The sequence below is a fragment of the Capra hircus genome, chromosome 14 (assembly GCF_001704415.2).
Source record: "Capra hircus breed San Clemente chromosome 14, ASM170441v1, whole genome shotgun sequence".
Taxonomy (NCBI): Eukaryota; Metazoa; Chordata; class Mammalia; order Artiodactyla; family Bovidae; genus Capra; species Capra hircus.
Window position 1 is genome coordinate 8381853 of NC_030821.1, and position 23092 is coordinate 8404944.

The window sequence follows — 23092 nt, forward strand, 5'->3', positions numbered from 1 at the left end:
ACTATTTTTATAATAATGAAAACATTTCCTCAGTGATTAACACATGCCAGGCCCTGTGGGAAGTGCCTTATAAGTATGTGAATTTAATTCTTACAACCAACGAACTAAGTATGATCTCATTTTATAGATGGGGAACCAAAGCCCAGAGATGCTAAGGAACTTGCTCAAGATCACACTGCCAGCACAGCGAAGCTTCCAATACACACAGTCCTTTTAACTATTATACTGTAATCTAATCCATGTTGTTGTTTAGTGACTAAATTGTATCCAACTCTTTGCAAACCCACGGACAATAGCTTGCTAGGCTCCTCTGTCCTTGGGATTTTTCCAGGCAAGAATACTGAAGCAAGTTGCCATTTTCTTCTCCAGGGGTTCTTCCTGACCCAGGGATCAAACATGCGTCTCCTGCTTGGCAGGCAGATTCCATAATTTAATGTATAAAATACTAGTATATTATATACCAATAAGGAGGGTTTAGCAAGCCCAGAAGTTACCACTGACTGGAATGGATGCCAGTGTGAGATGAGTTCCACGCTAAAAGTGTGCCTACACCTGCTGAAGGAGGCTGAGAGACTATTACGCAGATACAGGAGTTTTGGATCACATACTAATTTATACTCTCACCAGCAGTATCGGAGTCCATTGTCCCATAATCTCATCAAACTAGAATTTCATAGTTAAATAGTACCTCACCTACGATTTAAAGAAGACTCTGATGTGTCCTATTTGCTATAAGAAAAATCCTCTATGTAATTATTGTGACCTGGTTTAATCATTAGCCCTTATCAAGTGTAAACCATGATAGCAAGTTCAGTTCAGTTCAGTCGCTTAGTTGTGTCCGACTCTTTGTGACCCCATGAATCCCAGCACGCCAGGCGTCCCTGTCCATCACCAACTCCTGGAGTTCACTCAGACTCATGTCCATCGAGTCAGTGATACCATCCAGCCATCTCATCCTCTGTTGTCCCCTTCTCCTCCTGCCCCCAATCCCTCCCAGCATCAAAGTCTTTTCCAATGAGTCAACTCTTCGTATCAGGTGGCCAAAGTACTGGAGTTTCAGCTTTAGCATCATTCCTTCCAAAGAAATCCCAGGGTTGATCTCCTTCAGAATGGACTGGTTGGATCTTCTTGCAGTCCAAGGGACTCTCATGAGTCTTCTCCAACACTACAGTGAAAAAGCATCAATTCTTCGGTGCTCAGCCTTCTTCACAGTCCAACTCTCACATCCATACATGACCACAGGAAAAACCATAGCCTTGATTAGACAGACCTTGGTCGGCAAAGTAATGTCTCTGCTTTTGAATATACTATCTAGGCTGGTCATAACTTTTCTTCCAAGGAGGAAGCATGTTTTAATTTCATGGCTGCAATCACCATCCCCAGTGATTTTGGAGCCCCCCAAAATAAAGTCTGACACTATTTCCACTGTGTCCCCATCTATTTCCCATGAAGTGATGGGACTGGATGCCATGATCTTCATTTTCTGAATGTTGAACTTTAGGCCAACTTTTTCACTCTTCACTTTCACTTTCATCAAGAGGCTTCTGAGTTCCTCTTCACTTTCTGCCATAAGGGTGGTGTCATCTGCATATCTGAGGTTATTGATATTTCTCCTGGCAATCTTGATTCCAGTTTGTGTTTCTTCCAGTCCAGCGTTTCTCATGATGTACTCTGCACAGAAGTTAAATAAGCAGGGTGACAATATACAGCCTTGACGTACTCCTTTTCGTATTTGGAACCAGTCTGTTGTTCCATGTCCAGGTCTAACCGCTGCTTCCTGACCTGCATATAGGTTTCTCAAGAGGCAGGTCAGGTGGTCTGGTATTCCCATCTCTTTCAGAATTTTCCACAGTTTATGTGGTCCACACAGTCAAAGGCTTTGGCATAGTCACTAAAGCAGAAATAGATGTCTTTCTGGAACTCTCTTGCTTTTTCCATGATCCAGCGGATGTTGGCAATTTGATCTCTGGTTCCTCTACCTTTTCTAAAACCAGCTTGAACATCAGGAAGTTCACAGTTCACGTATTGCTGAAGCCTGGCTTGGAGAATTTTGAGCATTACTTCACTAGCGTGTGAGATGAGTGCAACTGTGCGGGAGTTTGAGCATTCTTTGGCATTGCCTCTCTTTGGAATTGGAATGAAAACTGACCTTTTCCAGTCCTTGGCCACTGCTGAGTTTTCCAAATTTGCTGGCATACTGAGTGCAGCACTTTCACAGCATCATCTTTCAGGATTTGAAATAGCTCAACGGGAATTCCATCACCTCCACTAGCTTTGTTCGTAGCGGTGCTTTCCAAGGCTCACTTGACTTCACATTCTAGGATGTCTGGCTCTAGGTGAGTGATCACACCATCATGATGATCTGGGTCGTGAAGATCTTTTTTGTACAGTTTTTCTGTGTATTCTTTCTACCTCTTCTTAGCTTCTGTTAGGTCCAGACTATTTCTGTCCTTTATCGAGCCCATCATTACCAAGGTTTAAATACAAGCCTGATTAAGGCTAAAATTTGATATGCCCACTTTATTATTTCACCTGAACATACTGCAAGAAAACTCAAAGTGAAAAAGGCATAAAGAAAAAATTATACAAAAGTACTCATAAACCTTCGTATTTCAACTCTCAGGATTGGCATAGCTTTTACAAATATGGTTCTTTAAAAGGGTAATGTGACTGTCAACAGAAAAGTTATGCTTCACTTTCTGAAACACTAAAGTAAAAATAAACAGTAAAATGAATATATATATATGAATATTATCTTAGATTCTATAATCCTGGAGGGAGGCTGAGTCCTAAAATTCCCTTTTAAGCGCCATAGATTCTATAATACCTGCTAAATCCAGGTTTGTTCATTACGACATTCAGCAAAAATTGAGAACTTAAAAGTATTTAAAAACAGAAGCTTCTGCATCCAAGATTTTTACTGCAAAAATAGTCAGCACTTTTTGGAAGGACTGATCCAATGACATCTCCCAGGTAACAGTATATGCAATCAAGCACTTTGCCCAGGTTTCGTCCCGTGTTCATTTCTTGAAAATACCGAATACGGGACACGCATTATAATCGGTACCTCTCTTAACCATTTCCTGCATTATAATCACTCGGAGGAACTGAAATAAAACACACCGAGTCCCTGAATCTGGGGCAGGGCCGAGCACCCGGATGTTTTAGCAGCATCAACGCTTACTAAAGGAAGGGGGACCTCGGCGGGGACACCCGACGCCCCCCACCAGAACCCGGGGCTGGGGACCCGGGCCCCCGCCGTTCGCCGAGCTCTCCCAGGCGACCGCGAGGCCCGGTCCAGACCGGAAAGCGCTCGCGCGGCAGCTCCGGGAGGCTGGGCCCGGGCCCCGCGCGAGAAAAAGCGCTTAAAAAAAAATTAAAGAAAAAAGCGGTTTTCGTGGAGCGGGAGTCGCGGTGTCCCCGGGCGCCCTCGACCAGAGGACGGCGCGACCTGACTGCAGACGCCGGGGCGCGCCGGCCGCAGAGGCCGCGAGGCCCGCCGGCGCTTCCCGGGGACCGGCCGGCCGCAGAGGCGAGCAGCGCCCGCTCTTCCCCGGTAACCGGCCCCGCGCGCCTCCTCACAGCCGCGCCCACCCAGCCGGCCGGACGCCAGAAGGGCGGCCGCGGGGCCCGGGCCTCGGCGCAGCCCCAGCCGCCCCAGCGCGTCGTCAGGCCCGGCCCCCGGCCGGCCCCCGGGCGCGGCTGCGCCAATCGCGGGCCTCTGCCGCCGCCGCACCTGCGAGGAGGAGGAGCACGCCAGCCTCCGCCGCCGTCGCCGCGAGCCCGGCCCCGCGTCCCGCCCCCACAGCGGCGCCCCGAGACCTCGGCCGCCCGCGGGCCCGGAGCGGAAGCGGCTCCCCTGCGGCGGGCCCCGGGCCGCCGCCGCCTCAGAGCCCGGCCGCCGCTGCCGCCGCGCCGCAGCTTCCGGCGGCCGCTACCACGGCGAGGCGCGGGGCGTCCCGAGGACCCCCGCGACCCGGCGGGCGCCCCGACCCGGCCACCCCGCCGCGGGAGGCGGTCGCGCTCGGGCGCCCGGGGCGCCGCCACCGATGCCCGTGTGGTGCTGCCGCTGCTCCCTGGCCGCTCATTTCAGGTGACTTCTCGGGCGGGGGCGGGTGGGCTGCGCCAGGCCGGGCCGCGCGGGCGGGAACTCGGGGGCGACTCTGAGGGGGACGCCGAGGCCGCCCCGCTCGGCCGCGGTTCCCGCCTCGGCTCCTCGGGCGCCTCCGGCGTCTGCTCCTCCTCGCCCTGGGCCGTGCGGGTCACAGGACGGCGCGGCCCCGAGCCGGGCGGCCTCTACGAACCGAGACTTAACGAGAGAGCGAAGTTTCAGTGAAGGCTTCTGAGGTACCCCCGCCCCGACATCTTAAATATTTTTTTTCTTTTTACCGTAAAAGCATTCTGATAAGTTACTGGGTTGAAGGGAGGCAGGGACTTGTGTTTAAAATGTGATGCTCTAGGTACAAATAGGTTTCTGACTTTTAAGATGTTAGTCCTTAAGTCACGTATATCATAGAAATTTAACACTCACATCTTAACTTTTTTTATTTTCTGTAAAACAAAACAAAACAACTCTGATGACCTAAGTTACGGGGTTGAAGGGAGGCAGGGAGTTAATGTTTCAAATGTGATGCTCTAGGTACAAATAGGTTTCTGACTTTTAAGATGTTAGTCCATGTAAGTCAGGCATGTCGTAGAAATTTGAAACATGTGAAACGATTCTTGACCTACATTATGGGGACCGTTTTTAGGATTGATACAGATGATACGTTTTAAAATGAAAGTGAGTGCACGAGGTCTAGCCCAGTTGGCTAACGTCTCATTCAGTTATAGAAAGACCTAAAACAACTGGAAACTAGTTTTAACCTTGTCCTAAAGACAAGTTAAACTCAACGAAGAGTTTCATAAAATGCTTTGCTTTATATATACGCAAATGTGCTAGGATGATGATAAGCAAAACTTCTTTTGTAAAATATGAGATTCTGATCGAGTTAATGGGGTGCATATATAGACTTTAGATGGATCATGAACTTGAATGTAAAGAATGGTACCAGGCATTTTCACTCAACCAAAATCTATGTTCTTCAATTGTGAACATAAGCAGTAAATCAACAGCAGTACTTGTGACTTGGTCATCAGTAGAAATCACATATATTTTCATGCCACACTGGTTGTTGCAGATACCTAGAAATACTGTTTATTTCTTCAAGATTACAGTAATTTTGCATCACTGTACTGGTTATTTAATATAGTGGAGGAGTACATAAAGACATGTTCCAAGTTTACCTTTTAGTTTCCTTGTAAATCCTATTATGTGTTTAATAATAATATTCAAAGAAGAGGTCCAGAGGCTTCACCAAATTGCAAAAGTTGGGTATTAGGCACAGGGAAAACTCAGAATTCCTGTTGTAATAGCTCAGTAATCCAGGTTTGCCCACCTTCTCAGTGAGTTTTGTAGGAGTCTCTAAATTCTGGATATTAGAAATTATTTTATGTAATAAACTGCTGAATTTTAAATGCTAGGCAGATTTGTTACCTGCCTGACATTTATTTGAGAATCAGATACCCTTTGGAGAACTCTAGAAAACAAGTTCTCCTAGTGAAAACTTGTTAGACTGAAGCCCTTGAGAAAATTATATGCCCTTTAGAAGGTACTGTCCAAAAACCTTTTGACACCTTTTAATACAGTTGAGTTCTAAGGACATGGCGTGGGATTCATAGCCATTCAACTAACTCTAGGTAGTGGATATCATATGCTTACCTCTTTGTACAGAAATTTGGAGGAGGAGATGAAAACAGGGTATTTGCTGTAGTTTGATCTTCAGAGATAAAACAAGCCTGCTAGCCGAAGGATAAAAATTGTGGTTGATAAACCATATTTTCATTGCATAAACAGCTCTAATATAAAAATTTTAAAAGAAAATATTTAATATTTAAAATATTTCCTTAGGAAAAGGTTTATAATTTACTAATACTATTTTTTGCAGGGAGCAGTTCCATTAGGAATGCATTTTAAAACCAATGTGATAACGTCTGCTTTTTGGATCTTGTCTTTTATCTGAAAGGACTTAAGGACTGTGAGAAAGTTGTCTCCTAACTTTCCGAGGAAGAAAACCTCCCATACTTACTATTCTGGAAGATAAAGAGTAGCTTCATTTGTGACTTTAGAACCTTCTTTTGAGCTCCCCTAGTGGTTCAGATGGTAAAGATTCAGCCTGCAATGCATGAGACCCTGGGTTCGATCCCTGGTTGGGAAAGATCCCCTCGAAAAAGGAATGGCTACCCACTCTAGTAATTCCCTGAACAGAGGAGCTTGGTGAACTACAGTCTGTGGGGCTGCAAAGAGTTGGACACAACTGAGGGACTAACACTTAGCAGTTTTTCTTATGGTAGTATCAATTTGGTAACAATCTAAGCTTATGCTTCCAAAGATTAAACTCAGGTAGTAAAACGTTTCATTTTAGTTTGAATGATCATTTAGAAAAGTATTGCTAGATGTGAGAAGTCTTTTGTTATTCAGACATTATACCTGTGCCATCCTTTTAATTTGTTTGGAGACTTTGGATCATAATGTTTCAAAAACAAAACATGGAAGGCATGTAAAATCATCTTAAATTTCAAATAGTTGTCTAACTTGATGCCTAACAATAGGGTAACTATTTTTGCATATGGATAAAGTGCTGTTCTTTACTGTTTCCTAAAATTTAATTATATCTTCTAATTTATTGCTCCAAATAAAGGAAAAGTAGATATTTTTATTACTCAAAATAAGTATTTGTTTTAAACAGAACAAACATTCAGCAAATTGGATATTGAAAGTGGAAATTTTCACTGTTCTTAGACTGATATTGTATGCATATACTGTAAAATATATTCAGTATTTTCATTTTGTTTCATCTCATCTCTTGATTCAGTTTTTCATACCTGTATTAAACCAGTATTTATCAAGTACCATGAAAGTTTATTACAAATAGTTTATAGCAATATTATGGATTATGTACACAAAGGTTAAACTTGTGACCAATGGTAGAAAATCAGAACAAATCACCTGTACTCAGTGGAGAATTAAGAGAAGTTAAAACTTTGGCTCCACATACTCTACTTGAGTCTTGGGAGAGGCTAGTATCAAATTGCTTGAGGCCCACACACAGACACACACATAAAACCTACTAGACCTAATAAATGAATTCAGTGATATTACAGAATCCAAGATCAACATATAATAATCTGTTATATTTCTATATACTAACAGTGAAAAATCTGACAGTGAAATTAACAAAACAATCCAGTTTATACTAGCATCAAAGGGATTGAAATATTTGGAAATTAGCAGAAGAAATGTGAAACTTGTACGCTGAAAGTTAGAAAACATCCCTGAGAAGAATGAAAGGCTTAAATAAATGATAAGGAATCCCATGTTCAGGGATTGAAAAGCTTAGTGTTCTTAAGATGGCAATATTCCTTGAATTTCTATACAAATTCAATGTAATCCTATCAAAATCCTAGCTACCTTTTTTTTTTTTTCTTCCTGGAAATTGATGGAAAGACTCTAAAGCTCACATGGAATTGCAGGGAACCCAGAATAGCCAAGACATTCTTGAGAAAAGAACAAAGTTGGAGGATTCACACGTCCTAATTTCACAAGTTACTACAAAGAAACAATAATCAAGATAGTATGATGCAGGCATAAAGGTAAACATAGACCAGTAGAACAGAACTGAGAGTCCAGAAATAATTCCCTTCATTTGTGTTAAATTGACTTCTGTGGGATCCCAAGACAAATGGAAATAACAGTGTTTTCAACAAATAGTGCCACAAATGAATATCCACAAACAGAACAATGAAATGGACTGCTGCCTCATACCATGTAAAAAAATTAAAATAGATGAAAGACATAAATGTAAAAACCAAAACTATAAACCCATAGAAGAGAACAGATTTGTGATCTTAGACTAGGCAGAGCTTTCTTAGATCTGACACCAAAAGTACAGCAACAACAAAAAATAGACTTGATCAAAAATTAAAACGTGTGATTCAAAAGACAATATAAAGAAAATGCAAAGACAACCCACGAAATGGGAGAAAATATTTACAAATCCTATGTCCAGGATATATAAACAGTATTAAAAACTCAACAGTAAAAACAACAGCTCAGTTGGACAGTGGGCAACTAATTTGAATTACTCTCTGAAGAAGAAATACGAAAGGCCAATATGCACATGAAAAGATGCTTAACATTAGTAGTCATTGAGAAATGCTAATCAAAACTGCAGTGAGATGCTACTTTACAGCTACTAAGGTAGCTAAAATAAAAAACAGAAAAATCACGTGCTGGTGATGATGTGGAGACGTTGGAACCTGCATATCACTGGTGGGAATACGTTCATATGAAGGTTTATATAAATGTTCATAGAATATTTGTAATAGCTAAAAAGTGAAAATCATCCAGATACTCATCAGCTCATGAATGAATAAACCAAATGTGTTATATCTAAACAGTGGAATATTATTTAGGCCTAGAAAGAAATGAAGTACCAATACATCCTACAACATGGGTGAACCTTGCGGTCATGCTAAGTGGAAGAACTCAGATATAAAAGGCCACATAATGGGTGAGGGTTCCATTTATTTGAAATTTTTAGCATAGGCACGTGCAGTAAGACAGTAGATTAGTGACTGCCAGTGGCTGCAGGGAGGGAAGAGTGAGGACTGAGTGCTAATGAGTGCAGCGTCTACTTCTGGGATGGTGAAATTTCTCTGGAGTTATTGGTAATGATTGCAAAACCTTGTGACTATATTTAGAACCCTGAATTGTAAAGAGTGAATTTTGGACTTCCCTGGTGGTCCATTGGTTAAGAACGTGCATTTACTACAGGGGGCACAAGTTCGAACCCCGTTAGGGAACTATGATCCACATGCTGTATGACTTGGCAAAAAATAAATAAAAGAGTGAAATTTGTGATATTTGTGAATTATATCTCATTTAAAGTCTTAAAAAAAAAAAGTATTTCCAAGTTCCCTCTATTTCAGTTCAGTTCAGTTGCTCAGTTGTGTCTGACTCTTTGCAGCCCCATGGACTAAGCAAACCAAACTAACCTGTCCTTCACTATCTCCTGGAGTTTGTTCAAATTCATGTCCATTGAGTTGATGATGTCCTCCAACCATCTTATCCTTTTTCACCTCCTTATCCCCCTGCCCTCAATCTTGCCCAGCATCAGGGTCTTCCAGTGAGTCAGCACTTGACATCAGGTGGCCAAAGTATTGGGGTTTCAGCTTTAGCATCAGTCCATCCAATGAATATTCAGGGTTCATTTCCTTTAGATTGATTGGTTTGATCTTCCTGCTTGATCCCCTTGATCAGGGGACTCTCAAAAGTCTTCTCCAGCACCACAATTCAAAAGCATCAGTTCTTTGGTGCTCAGCCTTCTTTATGGTCCAACTTTTACATCTGTACATGACTACTGGAAAAACCACAGCTTTGATTATACAGACCTTTGTGGGCAAAATGATGTTTCTGCCCTTTAACATGCTGTCTAGGTTTGTTACAGCCTTTCTTCCAAGTAGCAAACGTCTTTGAATTTCATGGCTGCAGTCACCATACGCAGTGATCTTGGAACCTACAAAAATAAATTCTGTCAGTGTTTCCATTTTTTCCTCATCTATTTGCCATGAAATGGTGAGACCAGGTGCCCTGATCTTCATTTTTTGAATGTTGAGTTTTAAGCCAGCTTTTTCACTCTCCTCTTTCACCTTCATCAAGATGCTCTTAAGCATCTTCATTAAGATGCTTTCAATTCTGCCATTGTGGTGATATCATCTGCATATTTGAAGTTACTGATATTTCTCCCGGCACTCCTCATTCCAGCTTGTGATTCATCCTGCCCAGTATTTCACAAGATGTACTTTGCATGTAAGTTAAATAAGCAGGATGACAGTAGACAGCCTTGAGGTACTCCTTTCCCTATTTTGAACTAGTTTGTTGTTCCATGTACAGTTCTAACTGTTGCTTCTTGACCTGCATACAGATTTCTTAGGAGGCAGGTAAGGTGGTTTGGTATTCCCATTTCTTTAAAAATTTTCCACAGTTTGTTGTGATCCACAGTCCAAGGTTTTAGCACAATGAAACAGAAGTAGATGTTCTGAAATTCACTTGCTTTTTCTATGATCCATTGGTTGTTGCCAACTTGATCTCTGGTTCCTCTGCCTTTTCTAAATCCAGCTTGTACATCTGAAAGTTCACATACTGTTGAGGCCTAACTTGAAGGATTTTGAGCATTACCTTTCTAACGTGAAATGAGTGCAATTGTGCAATAGTTTGAACATTATTTGGCATTGTCTTTCTTTGTGATTGGAATGAAAACTGACCTTTTCCAATCCTGTGGCCACTGCTGAATTTTCCAAGTTTGCTGACATTTTGAGTGCAGCACTTTAACAGCATCATCTTTTAGGATTTTAAATAGCTCAGCAGGATTTACATCACCTCCACTAGCTTTGTAGTAATGCTTCCTAAAGCCCACTTGACTTCCCACTCCAGGATGTCTGGCTCTAGGTGAGTGACTACACTATCACACTTGTGGTCACTAAGACCTCTTTTGTTTAGTTCTTCTGTGTATTCCTGCCACCTCTTCTTAATATCTTCTGCTTCTCTCAGGTTCATACCATTTCTGTCCTTTATTGTTCCTATCTTTGCTTGAAATGTTCCCTTGTTATCCCTAATTTTCTTAAAGAGATCTCTAGTCTTTCCCATTCTATTGTTTTCCTCTATTTCTTTGCATTGTTCCCTTAAGAAGGCTTTCTTATCTCTCCTTGTTATTCTTTGAAACTCTGCATTCAGATTGGTATATCTTTTCTTTGATTCCCCAAATTGTATGTAATTATTTTATATTGTTCATCATGTTCCCATTTTGTCTTGCAACTCTTTTATTTTTTGTCTCCCTATTGGTTGTGAAAACTGATTAGTATCTTTTACTATTGTGATTATGCAACTGTTACTCACTTAATAACATTGTATCATGATTTGTCAACAGAAGGTTGATAGAATTCTATATCCTCAAACCTGCCATTTAGTGGAAAAACCTGTAATCACTTTTTAAAATCCAAATGCATATCAGAATTATCTTGGAATTTTTTGAAAAATACAAATGCCCAGATACTGCTTTTTTTCTCCAAAGCCCCAGATACGTTTTTGATAAGTAGCTTTGTTTAAAAATTACTGGACTATATGATGATCCTTTATTTTTATCTAGTTTGCGTCACTTCTTGTATTTAATTCAGTTCTCCCACACGATTTCATTTAGTTTGTTTTCCAGTTTTGCCATTCCATCTTTTTTTATAATGTTCTTTCTCAAACCTTTATCAAGCATAGTAGAAAATCTTTTAAATAGTATGTAATATATATTTTTTAAAACATGAATTTTTGCCTAACTGAAAAATTTATGACGTTTTGATTCCACTTGTTTGACTTAGTGTGAATTGAATGCTAGAGTTCTAATTTTAAAGAAATAGATATGCAAAAAGACCCAAAGGTTAACTGAATAGCACAGGGAACTATAGTGAATATCTTGTAACAACATATAATAGAAAATAATCTCAAAAATAATTTATGTGTATATGTAAACTGAATGACTCTGCACCAGAAACATTGTAAGTCAAGAATACTTCAATAAAGTATATATATTAAGAAAAAAGAGGCATCCAAAGAAGCTGAGGAACCTGTCCTTGACACGCATTTAGAAGTATGAGGGACAAGCCCAAGTATAATTCACTCATGTTGAGTTCAGTCGGCAAGCAAGAAGTTGTCAAGCAGAAGGCAAGATAGCTAGTACATCTGGATCTGATCAATGGTAAGAGATGAAGGGATCTGAAAGGGATGGTTGATCTTAAGTTATTTCTTCCAGGGGCAGCCTTGCAGTGTAAGGAGTAGCCATATTAAATGAAGTCTGTTCTGGCCAAAATGGGCCAGTGTATTGATAGGGAAGTCCAGTTATTGGGGGAAGGAAAGCTGTTAGTATATCCTGGGGAACTCTGCCCTTTCCGAGGGTAGTTTGGGAAATTGGAGGGTTATAGGAAGGAGAAATTATTGCTCTCTGCCTAATTCTTTGCATGTGTCTTCCTCCCCTAGGATCAGTAAGTCTTGTGAAATAACTGATCGATTCCCATGTTTGTCATTTGGGGAATAGTAATAACCACACTCACCCGCTAGTCAGTACTCAGGTTAACTTTCAGATAATTGGCCTGTTTTTAACGCAGGAATTCTATTTTGAAGTAATCTCTCATATAATGCAGAACATTAACTGTGCTCAGAGGATGCTCCATTTATTGCATGAATGTGTCAAAATGCCAAAACTAGTTTCTCGGGAGGCAGTTGGGAAAGAAGGTAGATTGGAAATCAACATTAAGATCTTTACATTTTTCAGTATCTCTGAGAATAAGATGTATAGACCTTATTGTTTAGCTAAAACTCATAATTTGTAATATATAAGTTCAGTAACTTTTCCTTATAATACTGTATATAGCCATCTTGTTCCACACGAAAAGTGGAAGTGTTAGTTGTTCAGTCGTGTCCAACTCTTTGTGACCCCTTGGACTGTAGCCCACCAGGCTTCTCTATCCATGGAATTATCCAGACAAGAATACTAGAGTGGATTGCCATTCCCTTTTCCAGGGTATCTTCCCAACCCAGGGATCAAACCTGGGTCTCTCGCATTGAAGGTAGATTCTTTACTGTCTGAGCTACCAGGAAAGCCTAGGTATATATATATACTGCCTCTAATGCACACACCTTTTTATTAATGAGGGGGGAAAAAAGTGAAGGAGACACTTTCCAGTCCTAGGAGATCTCAGAGAATTGTAAAAATGCCTAATACAGTCCTGTGTCTTTGGTCATTAAAAATAGCTTCTTATTTAAAACTTGCCTTCAAGTCATTAAAGAGACAGCAGCTAAAGTCAGCCCTCCATATCCACGGGTTCAACCAACTGCAGATGGGAAATATTTGAGAAAGAAAAAGTTCAAAAAGCAAAATTTGAATTTGCTGCATGAAGACAACCGCATGCATAGCATTTATATTGTATTAGGTGATATATAGAGACAGTTTAGATTCTGTGGGTGGGTGTAGGTAGATTATATGCAAATAATATGCCATTTTATAAAAGGGACTTAAGGGTCCATGGATTTTGGTGTTTGGGGGTTGGGGGCGGGGTTCTGGAAACAACCCCCATTGGATAGCAAGGGACCACTGTATTTAGGATTTCTGAGAAAGTGGTGTACATTGACATGTAGCTAAGCTAATTTGAAAGCATTAATCAGAAGGATTTCCTTTCCTCCTTTTATGGAACTGTTGAATATTTTGTGGCCTAAATAAAAAGTGAATAGAGACAGATTTTTATAAAGGCTATATTGACTATGTATCTGTTGTTTTTTGTTCCATGTTTTTCTTTAAGAAGCTACAGTGACACTGAAACTGAAGGAGAGATTTTTAATTCATTAGTGCAATATTTTGGTGATAATTTGGGGCAAAAAGTTAAAGCTATGCCATTAGTTGAAGAAACTTCTTTACTTGAAGATTCATCAGTGACTTTGCCTGTGGTAGTAATAGGTAAGTTTTATTGCCTTTTATCTCTTAAGATTAGTTATAATCCTCACTACTTTCATAAATGTATGGTTATATATAGCACAAATCCATAGGATTGTATTGAAAAGTATTCTTAGGTTGCCTGATAACCAATAACCAAGTCTTTGGAGAGAGGAATTGGTTTATCTGACGTTAGATTCTGTATTAGAGTGAAACATTTTTTCATTGAAGGGCTGAGATTGCTCTATTATTTTAAAACGTCTGTAGTCTATCAGTTAGGTTACTTATATGACAGTGTCATGATCGCAATGATAATAAGTGTTATTAGAACCCTGTAGAGAGGATTACTATGTACGCTATTGAATTGTGCCTTAGAATCCTATAGCACACTGATATTGTAAAGTATGGACAGACAGGGAAACTCAGTAATTGAGTTAGCTTGTGTAAGTTAGTAGTCAGTACTCAGTAGAACGTTATAGTACTCTTCAGTAATGTTTATAATATTTTAACCACCTATTACTATTATATATCCATCCACCTCAATAGACAGGTATATAAGATATTAAAAATTAAGGTATTAATACAACCTGATTACTTCAGAATTATATGATTTTATGTTTTGTTTTATTGCCTATATTTAATTACCTGTTATATATTAGGTTTGCCAAAAAGTTCAATCAGATTTTTCCAGACGATGATGCAAAAAAGCCTGAACAAGATTTTTGGCAAACTCAGTATGTATGTTGTACGTTTAGTCACTCAGCCATCTGTAACTCTTTGCAACCCCACGGACTGTGTAGCCCACCAGGCTCCTCTCTGTCCATGGGATTCTCCAGGCAAGAAGACTGGAGTGGGTTGCCATCTCCTTCTCCAGGGGCTCTTTCTGACTCATGAATTGAACCCACATCTCCTGCATTGCAGGCAAATTCTTTACTGCTGAGCCATTGGAGACACTCGTTAATGTGGACAAGTACTCTGGTGTGAAGCCAAGCCAAAGGAAGGAATTACAGGACATAATGAACCTTGATGGCATATAACTTCCTTAGTTTCTTTGATGGCCTGTTTCAAAGTTAATGCGGAGGAGAAAGTTCTGCCCTCTGTCTGGCATTTGGACATCTCTCCCTAGGAGACAAAATAAATGAAGGAAAGAGGGGAGGCAAGGGAGTTCTGTACGAGATTCTCCTGTAAGGGAGCCGATAGAGCATCTGCAGCAGTCCCATGCTGGAACCCAAACCTCGTGCTCCACTTCCCATCTATATCCACGTGGTTTTCTATTCTGGATGTCTTGCAGTAGGTAAAGGAAGCGTGTCTTCTTCTGGTTAGGCCATAGCGGGCTTACAAAAGGAAGAACTTTCATCTGTACCTACTCACCCACCTCACATTCCCCCAAAACAGTTTGTTCCTGTTTTGCCTTAGCAAGCCAAAGAGTGGCTTAACCTCATGTATATAGGGCCATTGTTGCTGGCACTACCGCCATAATGGGCTAATTTCCTTACTATAGTAATTGGTTTTCTCTTGTTAACACATTACCACAAACCTGGTGGCTTTTATAACATACATGTGTTATCTGACTGTTCTATAGAATGGAAGTCCAACACTGCTCTCACTGGACTAAAATCAAGGCATCAGCTGGGCTGCATTCCTTTTGGAGGCTCTAGGGTAGATAGAATGTTTCCTTGCTTTTCCAGTTTCTAGAGGCTACTGGTATGCCTTTGGCTCCTGAACCGCTTCTACATCTTCAAAGCTAGCAGTGCTCTTTTTCTTTGAACCTTTCATAGTTACAGTTCCTCCTCACCACAGGTGGGAAAGAGTCTCTGTTTCTAAGGACTTGTGTGATTAGTTTGGGCACACTTGGATAATCCAGGGTACTCTACCCCAGCCCATGGTCCTTACTTTAATCACATTTACAAAGTCCTTTTTCTCTGTAACATAACCTACTCAGGTTCTTGGTGTTAAGAATGGAAAATCTTTAGGACTTGAGGTGCATTCTGCTTGTGTGTATATTTCTCTGTGAAGTGCTTGTTTGTATTCTTTTTGTGTAGTCTTTTGAGTGTTATTTCTTTTTGATTCTTTGTCTCAGATACTCAGTTCAGTTCAGTTGTTCAGTCATGTCCGACTCTTTGCGACCCCATGGACCACAGTATGCCTGGCCTCCCTGTCCATCACCAACTCCCGGAGTTTACTCAGACTCAGGTCCATTGAGTCAGTGATGCCATCCAACCATCTCATCCTCTGTCGTTCCCTTCTCTTCCCACCTTCAATCTTTCCCAGAATCAGGGTCTTTTCAAATGAGTCAGTTCTTTGCATTAGGTGGCCAAAGTTATTGGAGCTTCAGCTTCAGGATCAGTTCTTTCAGTGAATATTCAGAGTTGATTTCCTTTAGGATTGACTGGTTTGATCTCCTTGCAGTCCAGGGAATTCTAGAGTCTTTTCCAACACCACGGTTTGAAAGCATCAATTCTTTGGCATTCAGCCTTCTATATGGTCCAACCCTCACATCCATACATGACTACTGGAAAAACCATAACTATGGCTATATGGACCTTTGTTGGCAAAATGATGTCTCTGCTTTTTAATATGCTGTCTATGTTGGTCATAGCTTTTCTTTCAAGAAGCAACCATCTTTTCATTTCATGGCTGTAGTCAACTTCCGCAGTGATTTTGGAGCCCAAGAAAATAAGTCCATACTGTTTCCATTTTTTCCCCCAGTCTCTTTGCCATGAAGTGATGGGACCAGATGCCATGATCTTAGTTTTTTTGAATGTTGAGTTTTAAGCCAGGTTTTTACTCTACTCTTTCACCTTCATCAGGAGGCTCTTTAGTTCCTCTTTGCTTTCTGCCATTAGTGGTGTCATCTGCATATCTGAAGTTATTAATAATTTCTCCCGGCAGTATTGATTGCCACTTGAGCTTCATCCTGCCTGGTGTTTTCGCATGATGTGCTCTCTATATAAGTTAAATAAGCAGCATGACAATAGACAGCCTTGACGTACTCCTTTCCCAATTTGGAAGCAGTCCTTTGTTCCATGTCTGGTTCTGACTATTGCTTTTTCACCTACATACAGGTTTCACAGGAGGCAGATTAGGTGGTCTGGTATTCCCATTTTTTCCACAGTTTGTTGTGATCCATGCAGTCAGAGGCTTTAGTGTAATCAAGAAAAGAAGTAGGTGTTTTTTCTGGAATTCCCTTGCTTTTTTATGATCCAGCGGATGTTGGCAGTTTGATCTCTTTCCTCTGCCTTTTTAAAATCCAGCTTGTATATCAGAAGTTCTCTGTTCACGTACTGTTTAAGGCTAGCTTAAAGAATTTTAAACATTACCTTGCTAGCATGTGAAATGAGTACAATTTTGTGGTAATTTGAACATTATCTGGCATTCCTCTTCTTTGGGATTGGAATGAAAACTGACCTTTTCCAGTCCTGTGGCCACTGCTGAGTTTTCCAAATTTGCTGGCATATTGAGTGCAGCACTTCAACAGCATCATCTTTTAGGATTTGAAATAGCTCAGCTGGAATTCCATCACCTCTACTAGCTTTGTTTGTAGTAATGCTTCCTAAAGCCCACTTGTCTTCCCATTCCTGGATGTCTGGCTCTAGGTAAGTGATCACACCATTGTGGTTATCTGGGTCATGAAGATCTTTTTTGTGCAGTTCTTCTGTGTATTCTTGCCACCTCTTCTTAATATGTTCTGCTTCTGTTAGGTCTATACCTTTTCTGTCCTTTTTTGTCCCCATCTTTACATGAAATGTTCCCTTGGTGTCTCTGATTTTCTTGAAGGGATCTCTAGTCTTTCACATTCTATTGTTTTCCTCTATTTCTTGGCACTGATCACTGAGGAAGGCTTTCTTATCTCTCCTTGCTGTCCTTTGGAACTCTGCTTTCAGATGGGTATATCTTCCCTTTTCTCCTTGCCTTTTGGTTCTCTTTGTTTCTCAGCTGTGTGTGAGGCCTCCTCAGACAACCGTTTTTGTTTGCATCTCTTTTTCTTGGGGATGGTTTGCTTAACACCTATACAACATTACAAACCTCTATCCATAGTTCTTCAGGCACTCTCTCTATCAAATTTAATCCATTAAATCTATTTGTCATTTCCACTGTATAATCATAAGGGATTTGATTTAGGTCATACCTGTTCTTTGGAAGGACTGATGCTAAAGCTGAAACTCCAGTACTTTGGCCACCTCATGCGAAGAGTTGACTCATTGGAAAAGACTCTGATGCTGGGAGGGATTGGGGGCAGGAGGAGAAGGGGACGACAGAGGATGAGATAGCTGGATGGCATCACTGACTCGATGGATGTGAGTTTGAGTGAACTCCAGGAGATGGTGATGGACAGGGAGGCCTGGCGTGCTGCAATTCATGGGGTGGGAAAGAGTCGGACACAACTGAGCGACTGAACTGAACTGAACTCAATGGCCTAGTGGTTTTCCCTACTTTCTTCAATTTAAGTCTGAATTTGGCAGCAAGGAGTTCATGATCTGAGCCACAGTCAGCTCCACAGTTTTTCCATAGTTCATCAGGCACTCTATCATATCTAATCCCTTAAATATATTTCTTACTTCCACTGTATAATCATAAGAGATTTGATTTAGGTCATACCTGTATGATCTAGTGGTTTTCCCTACTTTCTTCAATTTAAGTCTGAATTTGGCAATAAGGAGTTCATGATCTGAGCTACAGTCAGCTCTCAGTCTCTTTTTTGCTGACTGTATAGAGCTGCTCCATCTTTGGCTGCAAAGAATATAATCAATCTGATTTCGATATTGACTCTGGTGATGTCCACGTGTATAGTTGTCTCTTATGTTGTTGGAAGACAAATGCTTTATCACATATATGCTTTGTAAATATTTTCTCCCAGTCTGTGGCCTGTCTTTTCATTGTCTCAGTGACTTGGCAGAGCAGAAATTTTAAACTTTAATGAAGTACTGCATATCAGTGTTTTCTTTCATAGATCTTGCTTTTGGTCTTAAACATCTAAAAACTCATTACCAAAACCAAGGTCACCTAAATTTTCTCCTACATTATCTTCCAAAAGTTTTATAATTTAGTGTTTTATATTAGGTCTGACGTCAACAACACAGGAGATGAGTACATCACCGGAAGGTCAATACCAAAATCAGATTGATTGTGTTCTTTTAGCTGAAGATGGAGAAGCTCTATACCGTCAGCAAAAACAAAACTGGGAGTTGACTGTGGTTCAGATCATATACTCCTTATTGCAAAATTCAGACTTAATTTGAAGAATGTAGGGAAAACCACTAGGCCATTCAGGTATGACCTAAATCAAACCGGTTAATCCTAAAGGAAATCAATGCTGAATATTCATTGGGAGGACTGATGCTGAAGCTGAAGCTTTAATACTTTGGCCACCTGACGCGAAGAGCTGACTCATTAGAAAAGACTCCGATGCTAGGAAGGATTGACGGCAGGAGGAGAAGGGAATGACAGAAAATGAGATGGTTGGATGGCATTACCCACTTAATGGACATGAATTTGAGCAAGCTCTGGGAGTTGATGATGGACAGAGAGGCCTGGTGTGCTGCGGTTCATGGGGTCACAAAGAGTCAGACACGACTAAGCGACTAACGTGACTGACTGACTGTATCATTCAACCTTACTGTAAGCTTGTTACTTCCAGGAGTTTTTTGGTGAATTCTTTTGGACTTTCTGCATAACTACAGCATTTACAAACAAAGACAGTTTTGTTTCTTCCTTCCCAGTCTGTGTACCTTTAATTTCCTTTTCTGGTCTTAATGCATTAGCTAGGATTTCCTTTATGGTATGTGTTGAGTAGGAATGATGAGAAAAGACATGCTTGCCTTGGTCTTTTAGGGGGAAAAAACCCCTAAATTCTCATCATTAAGTATCATGTTAGTTATTGGATTTTTGTTGATAACTCTTTAACAAGTTAAGTTCCCCTTTGTTGCTTGTTGAAAGTTTTTACCTGAATATTCATTTCAGTCGTTCAGTTGTGTCCGTCTCTTTGCAACCCCATGAACCGCAGCACGCCAGGCCTCCATGTCCATCACCAACTCCTGGAGTCCACCCAAACTCATGTCCATTGAGTCGGTGATGCCATCCAACCATCTCATCCTCTGTCGTCCCCTTCTCCTCCTGCCTGTAATCTTTCCTAGCATCAGGGTCTTTTCAAATGAGTCAGCTCTTCTCATCAGGTGGCCAAAGTATTAGAGTTTCAACTTCAACATCAGATCTTCCAATGAACACCCAGGACTCGTCTCCTTTAGGATCTCCTTGCAGTCCAAGGGACTCTCAAGTCTTCTCCAACACCACAGTTCAAAAGCATCAATTCTTCGGCGCTCAGCTTTCTTTATAGTTCAACTTCCACATCCGTACATGACCACTGGAAAAACCATAGTCTTGACTAGAGGGACCTTTGTTGGCAGAGTAATGTCTCTGCTTTTCAATATGCTGTCTAGGTTGGTCATAACTTTTCTTCCAAGGAGTAAGCGTCTTTTAATTTCATGGCTGCAGTCACCATCTGCAGTGATTTTGGAGCCCCGAAAAATAAAGTCAGCCACTGTTTCCACTGTTTCCCCATCTCTTTGCCATGATCTTAGTTTTCTGAATGGTCAGCTTTAAGCCAACTTTTTCACTTTGCTCTTTCACTTTCATCAAGAGGCTCTTTAGTTCTTCTTCATTCTCTGCCATAAGGATGGTGTCATCTGCATATCTGAGGTTATTGATATTTCTCCCAGCAATCTTGATTCCACCTTGTGCTTCTTCCAGCCCAGCATTTCTCATGGTGTACTCTGCATATAAGTTAAATAAGCAGGGTGACAATACACAGCCTTGACATACTCCTTTTCCTATTTGGAACCAGTCTGTTGTTCCATGTCCAGTCATAACTTTTGCATCCTGACCTGCATATTTCTCAAGAGGCAGGTCAGGTGGTCTAGTATTCCCATCTCTTTCAGAATTTTCCACAGTTTATTGTGATTCACACAGTCAAAGGCTTTGGCATAGTCACTAAAGCAGAAATAGATGTTTTTCTGGAACTCTCTTGCTTTTTCCATGATCCAGTGGATGTTGGCAATTTGATCTCTGGTTCCTCTGCCTTTTCTAAAACCAGCTTGAACATTTGGAAGTTCATGGTTCATGTACTGCTGAAGCCTGGCTTGCAGAATTTTAAGCATTACTTTATTAGCATGTGAGATGAGTGCAATTGTTTGGTAGTTTGAGCATAGGTATTGGATTTTGTCAAATGCTTTTTCTGTTCTGTTGGTATTATGATTTTACTTTTTTAGTTTTGTCTTTCATTTCATTCAAGGAAATTAGCTCTTTTCCTCAGTATTTGTAATTTTAAAAGTTTTTGTGAAGTAAAATTATTTTTATTTTCCTTTCTTTTGAGGTTTGTGTCATACTTAAAGGCTTCCTACTAGAGCATTATATGTAGAAATATTTCTCTTTTCTGATATCATGATTTTACTTTTCATATATACATTTTTGAGTTTATTTTATTTGGGGCAAAATATTAGGCAAGGATCAGAATTTTCCCTGATGGCTAAAAGTTGTCCCAGGTGGATTAAATTTTTGGTCAGTTAATCAGTCAGTTCAGTCACTCAGTCGTGTCCAACTCTTTGCAACTCCGTGGAGATAATAGAGAAGTAGCAGTCTAGACTGAAGGAACCATAGGAATCAAAGTATTCACAGGGCTCACCAACAGAAGCCAGTTTCCAGTGTTGTTTTAGGTAAAGGAGATACAAATACAGGAGGGAAGTTGTTAGGAGGTGGGCCTCAGAAGACAGTTGAGAGCAGAATGTGGAGAGCTCTTGATAGTCTGAAACAGACAGTGACGGGCTTTAGAACAGGTTGGTTAATACAGTGAAGACTGTGTTGCAGAAAGTCATTTGCATGTAAACTGTGAAATGATTTGGAGTAGGTGACTCTTGAACAAGAAGAGATTTTTGTCTTCTGAGTGAGAGTATATGAATGAGAATAGCTATAACAGCTGAATGGATAAAGGTGACAAAAGAGGTTTAGAACTATAATCTAATTAACTCAGGATTTTGCTAGTAAGTATAATACTTCGAGGAGGAATGAGGTTTAAAGGAGAGGGCCCCAACAGTGGAGGGAGTCATGAATTTGCTTTTGAACACAGTTATTAGTCGTTCAGTCAGGTGGAGTGAAAAAGTGGCGTTTGGAAGTATGGGATGTGTTTTGATAGTAAGAAGTCAGCCTAGGAGTCTGATTTTGAGGTTAGCAGCATAGCGAGTTGAAGTTTTGAGTAGGTGAGATTCCCTGAAGAAAACAGGAGAGAAAGTAAAAGTCTTCTCTTGCAAATACTTGGTTTTAAGAATTCAGGGAAGGAAGAATTGATGGAGGAGAAAAGCCACCTGTGAAATGGAAAAGCCAAAGAATGTGAGTTAAGATTAATGATACACCCCTCTTCACTTTTTTAAAAATAGGAAATGGACCCTCAGGAATCTGCCTTTCTTACATGCTGTCAGGCTACAGACCGTATTTATCATCAGAAGCAATCCATCCAAATACAATCTTACATAGTAAATTAGAGGAAGCAAGACATCTTTCCATTGTTGATCAGGTATTATTGTTTACATGTCAGTCCTTTTCAGTTTTTTATACTGAGACAAGGTTAATTTTCTGGTACATGAGCATTGTATTTCTTAGCTGAAAACCTTTCCTTTTAAATAACGCTCTCTAAAATTTTAATTTTAGATTTGTAAATATATTTTGCTGAGTTAACTTCCATTTATTTTCCTGAATTAATTAGAGCAGAATTTCCCAAATTAGACCCTGATGGAGTTTTTAATAGGTGCTTTATGCTCAGATAAGTTTTAGAAATGCTGTTTTTTATTATTAAAGTGTCAGGGTAGATATATTAAGGCATACTGCCATATTCAAGCCATCTTCAAATTTTATAGTAAAACGATCTGATTAGCTTTTTGAAACCAACCATTTCCCATGTTTATTTGACCTGAGAATCTATTAAGATCTCTAAGGAACATCAGTGCTTTGTTGCACGCTGTCTGTAAAATGCTGGGTTAGAGTAATGGTTTTCACTATTACGTTAGCTGGAGTTTGTTTGTTTTTTCCAAACTCTGCCTTTTTTCTTTATGTCTTTTTTTTTTTTTTTTAACTTATTTAGGACTTAGAATATTTGTCTGAGGGCCTCGAGGGCCGATCGTCCAATCCAGTTGCAGTGCTTTTTGACACACTTCTTCATCCAGATGCTGACTTTGGGTATGATTATCCATCCGTTCTGCATTGGAAATTAGAACAGCATCATTATATCCCTCACTTAGTTCTTGGTAAAGGTCCACCTGGTGGAGCTTGGCACGTGAGTATATCTTTCCTAGCATTTTAGTGAATGTGAGTTACTTTGTATGACGTCTTGATAAGACTGTTTTGAGTCTTAAACATTATGATATAATGTTATATATGATGATTACCACATCTTTATCTGAGAATTTTAATGTGTTCAGTTAAATCCAAGTTAATTGCTAGTAGAAATTAAGCCAAATTTGATTACTGATGGTGTC

At 40.3% G+C, this 23092-nt stretch overlaps 1 protein-coding gene across 1 annotated transcript in view; it reads left to right on the forward strand.

Annotated features, from left to right (window-relative positions):
* Positions 3971 to 23092, forward strand: part of OSGIN2 (oxidative stress induced growth inhibitor family member 2) — a 30089-nt gene continuing 10967 nt past the window's right edge. Inside the window, exons 1-4 of the mRNA XM_018058186.1 lie at positions 3971 to 4093; positions 13441 to 13595; positions 21998 to 22134; positions 22699 to 22890. Of these exons, the coding sequence (XP_017913675.1) occupies positions 4050 to 4093; positions 13441 to 13595; positions 21998 to 22134; positions 22699 to 22890 (528 nt within the window). The 5' untranslated portion in view covers positions 3971 to 4049. The remainder of the gene's footprint in view (positions 4094 to 13440; positions 13596 to 21997; positions 22135 to 22698; positions 22891 to 23092) is intronic.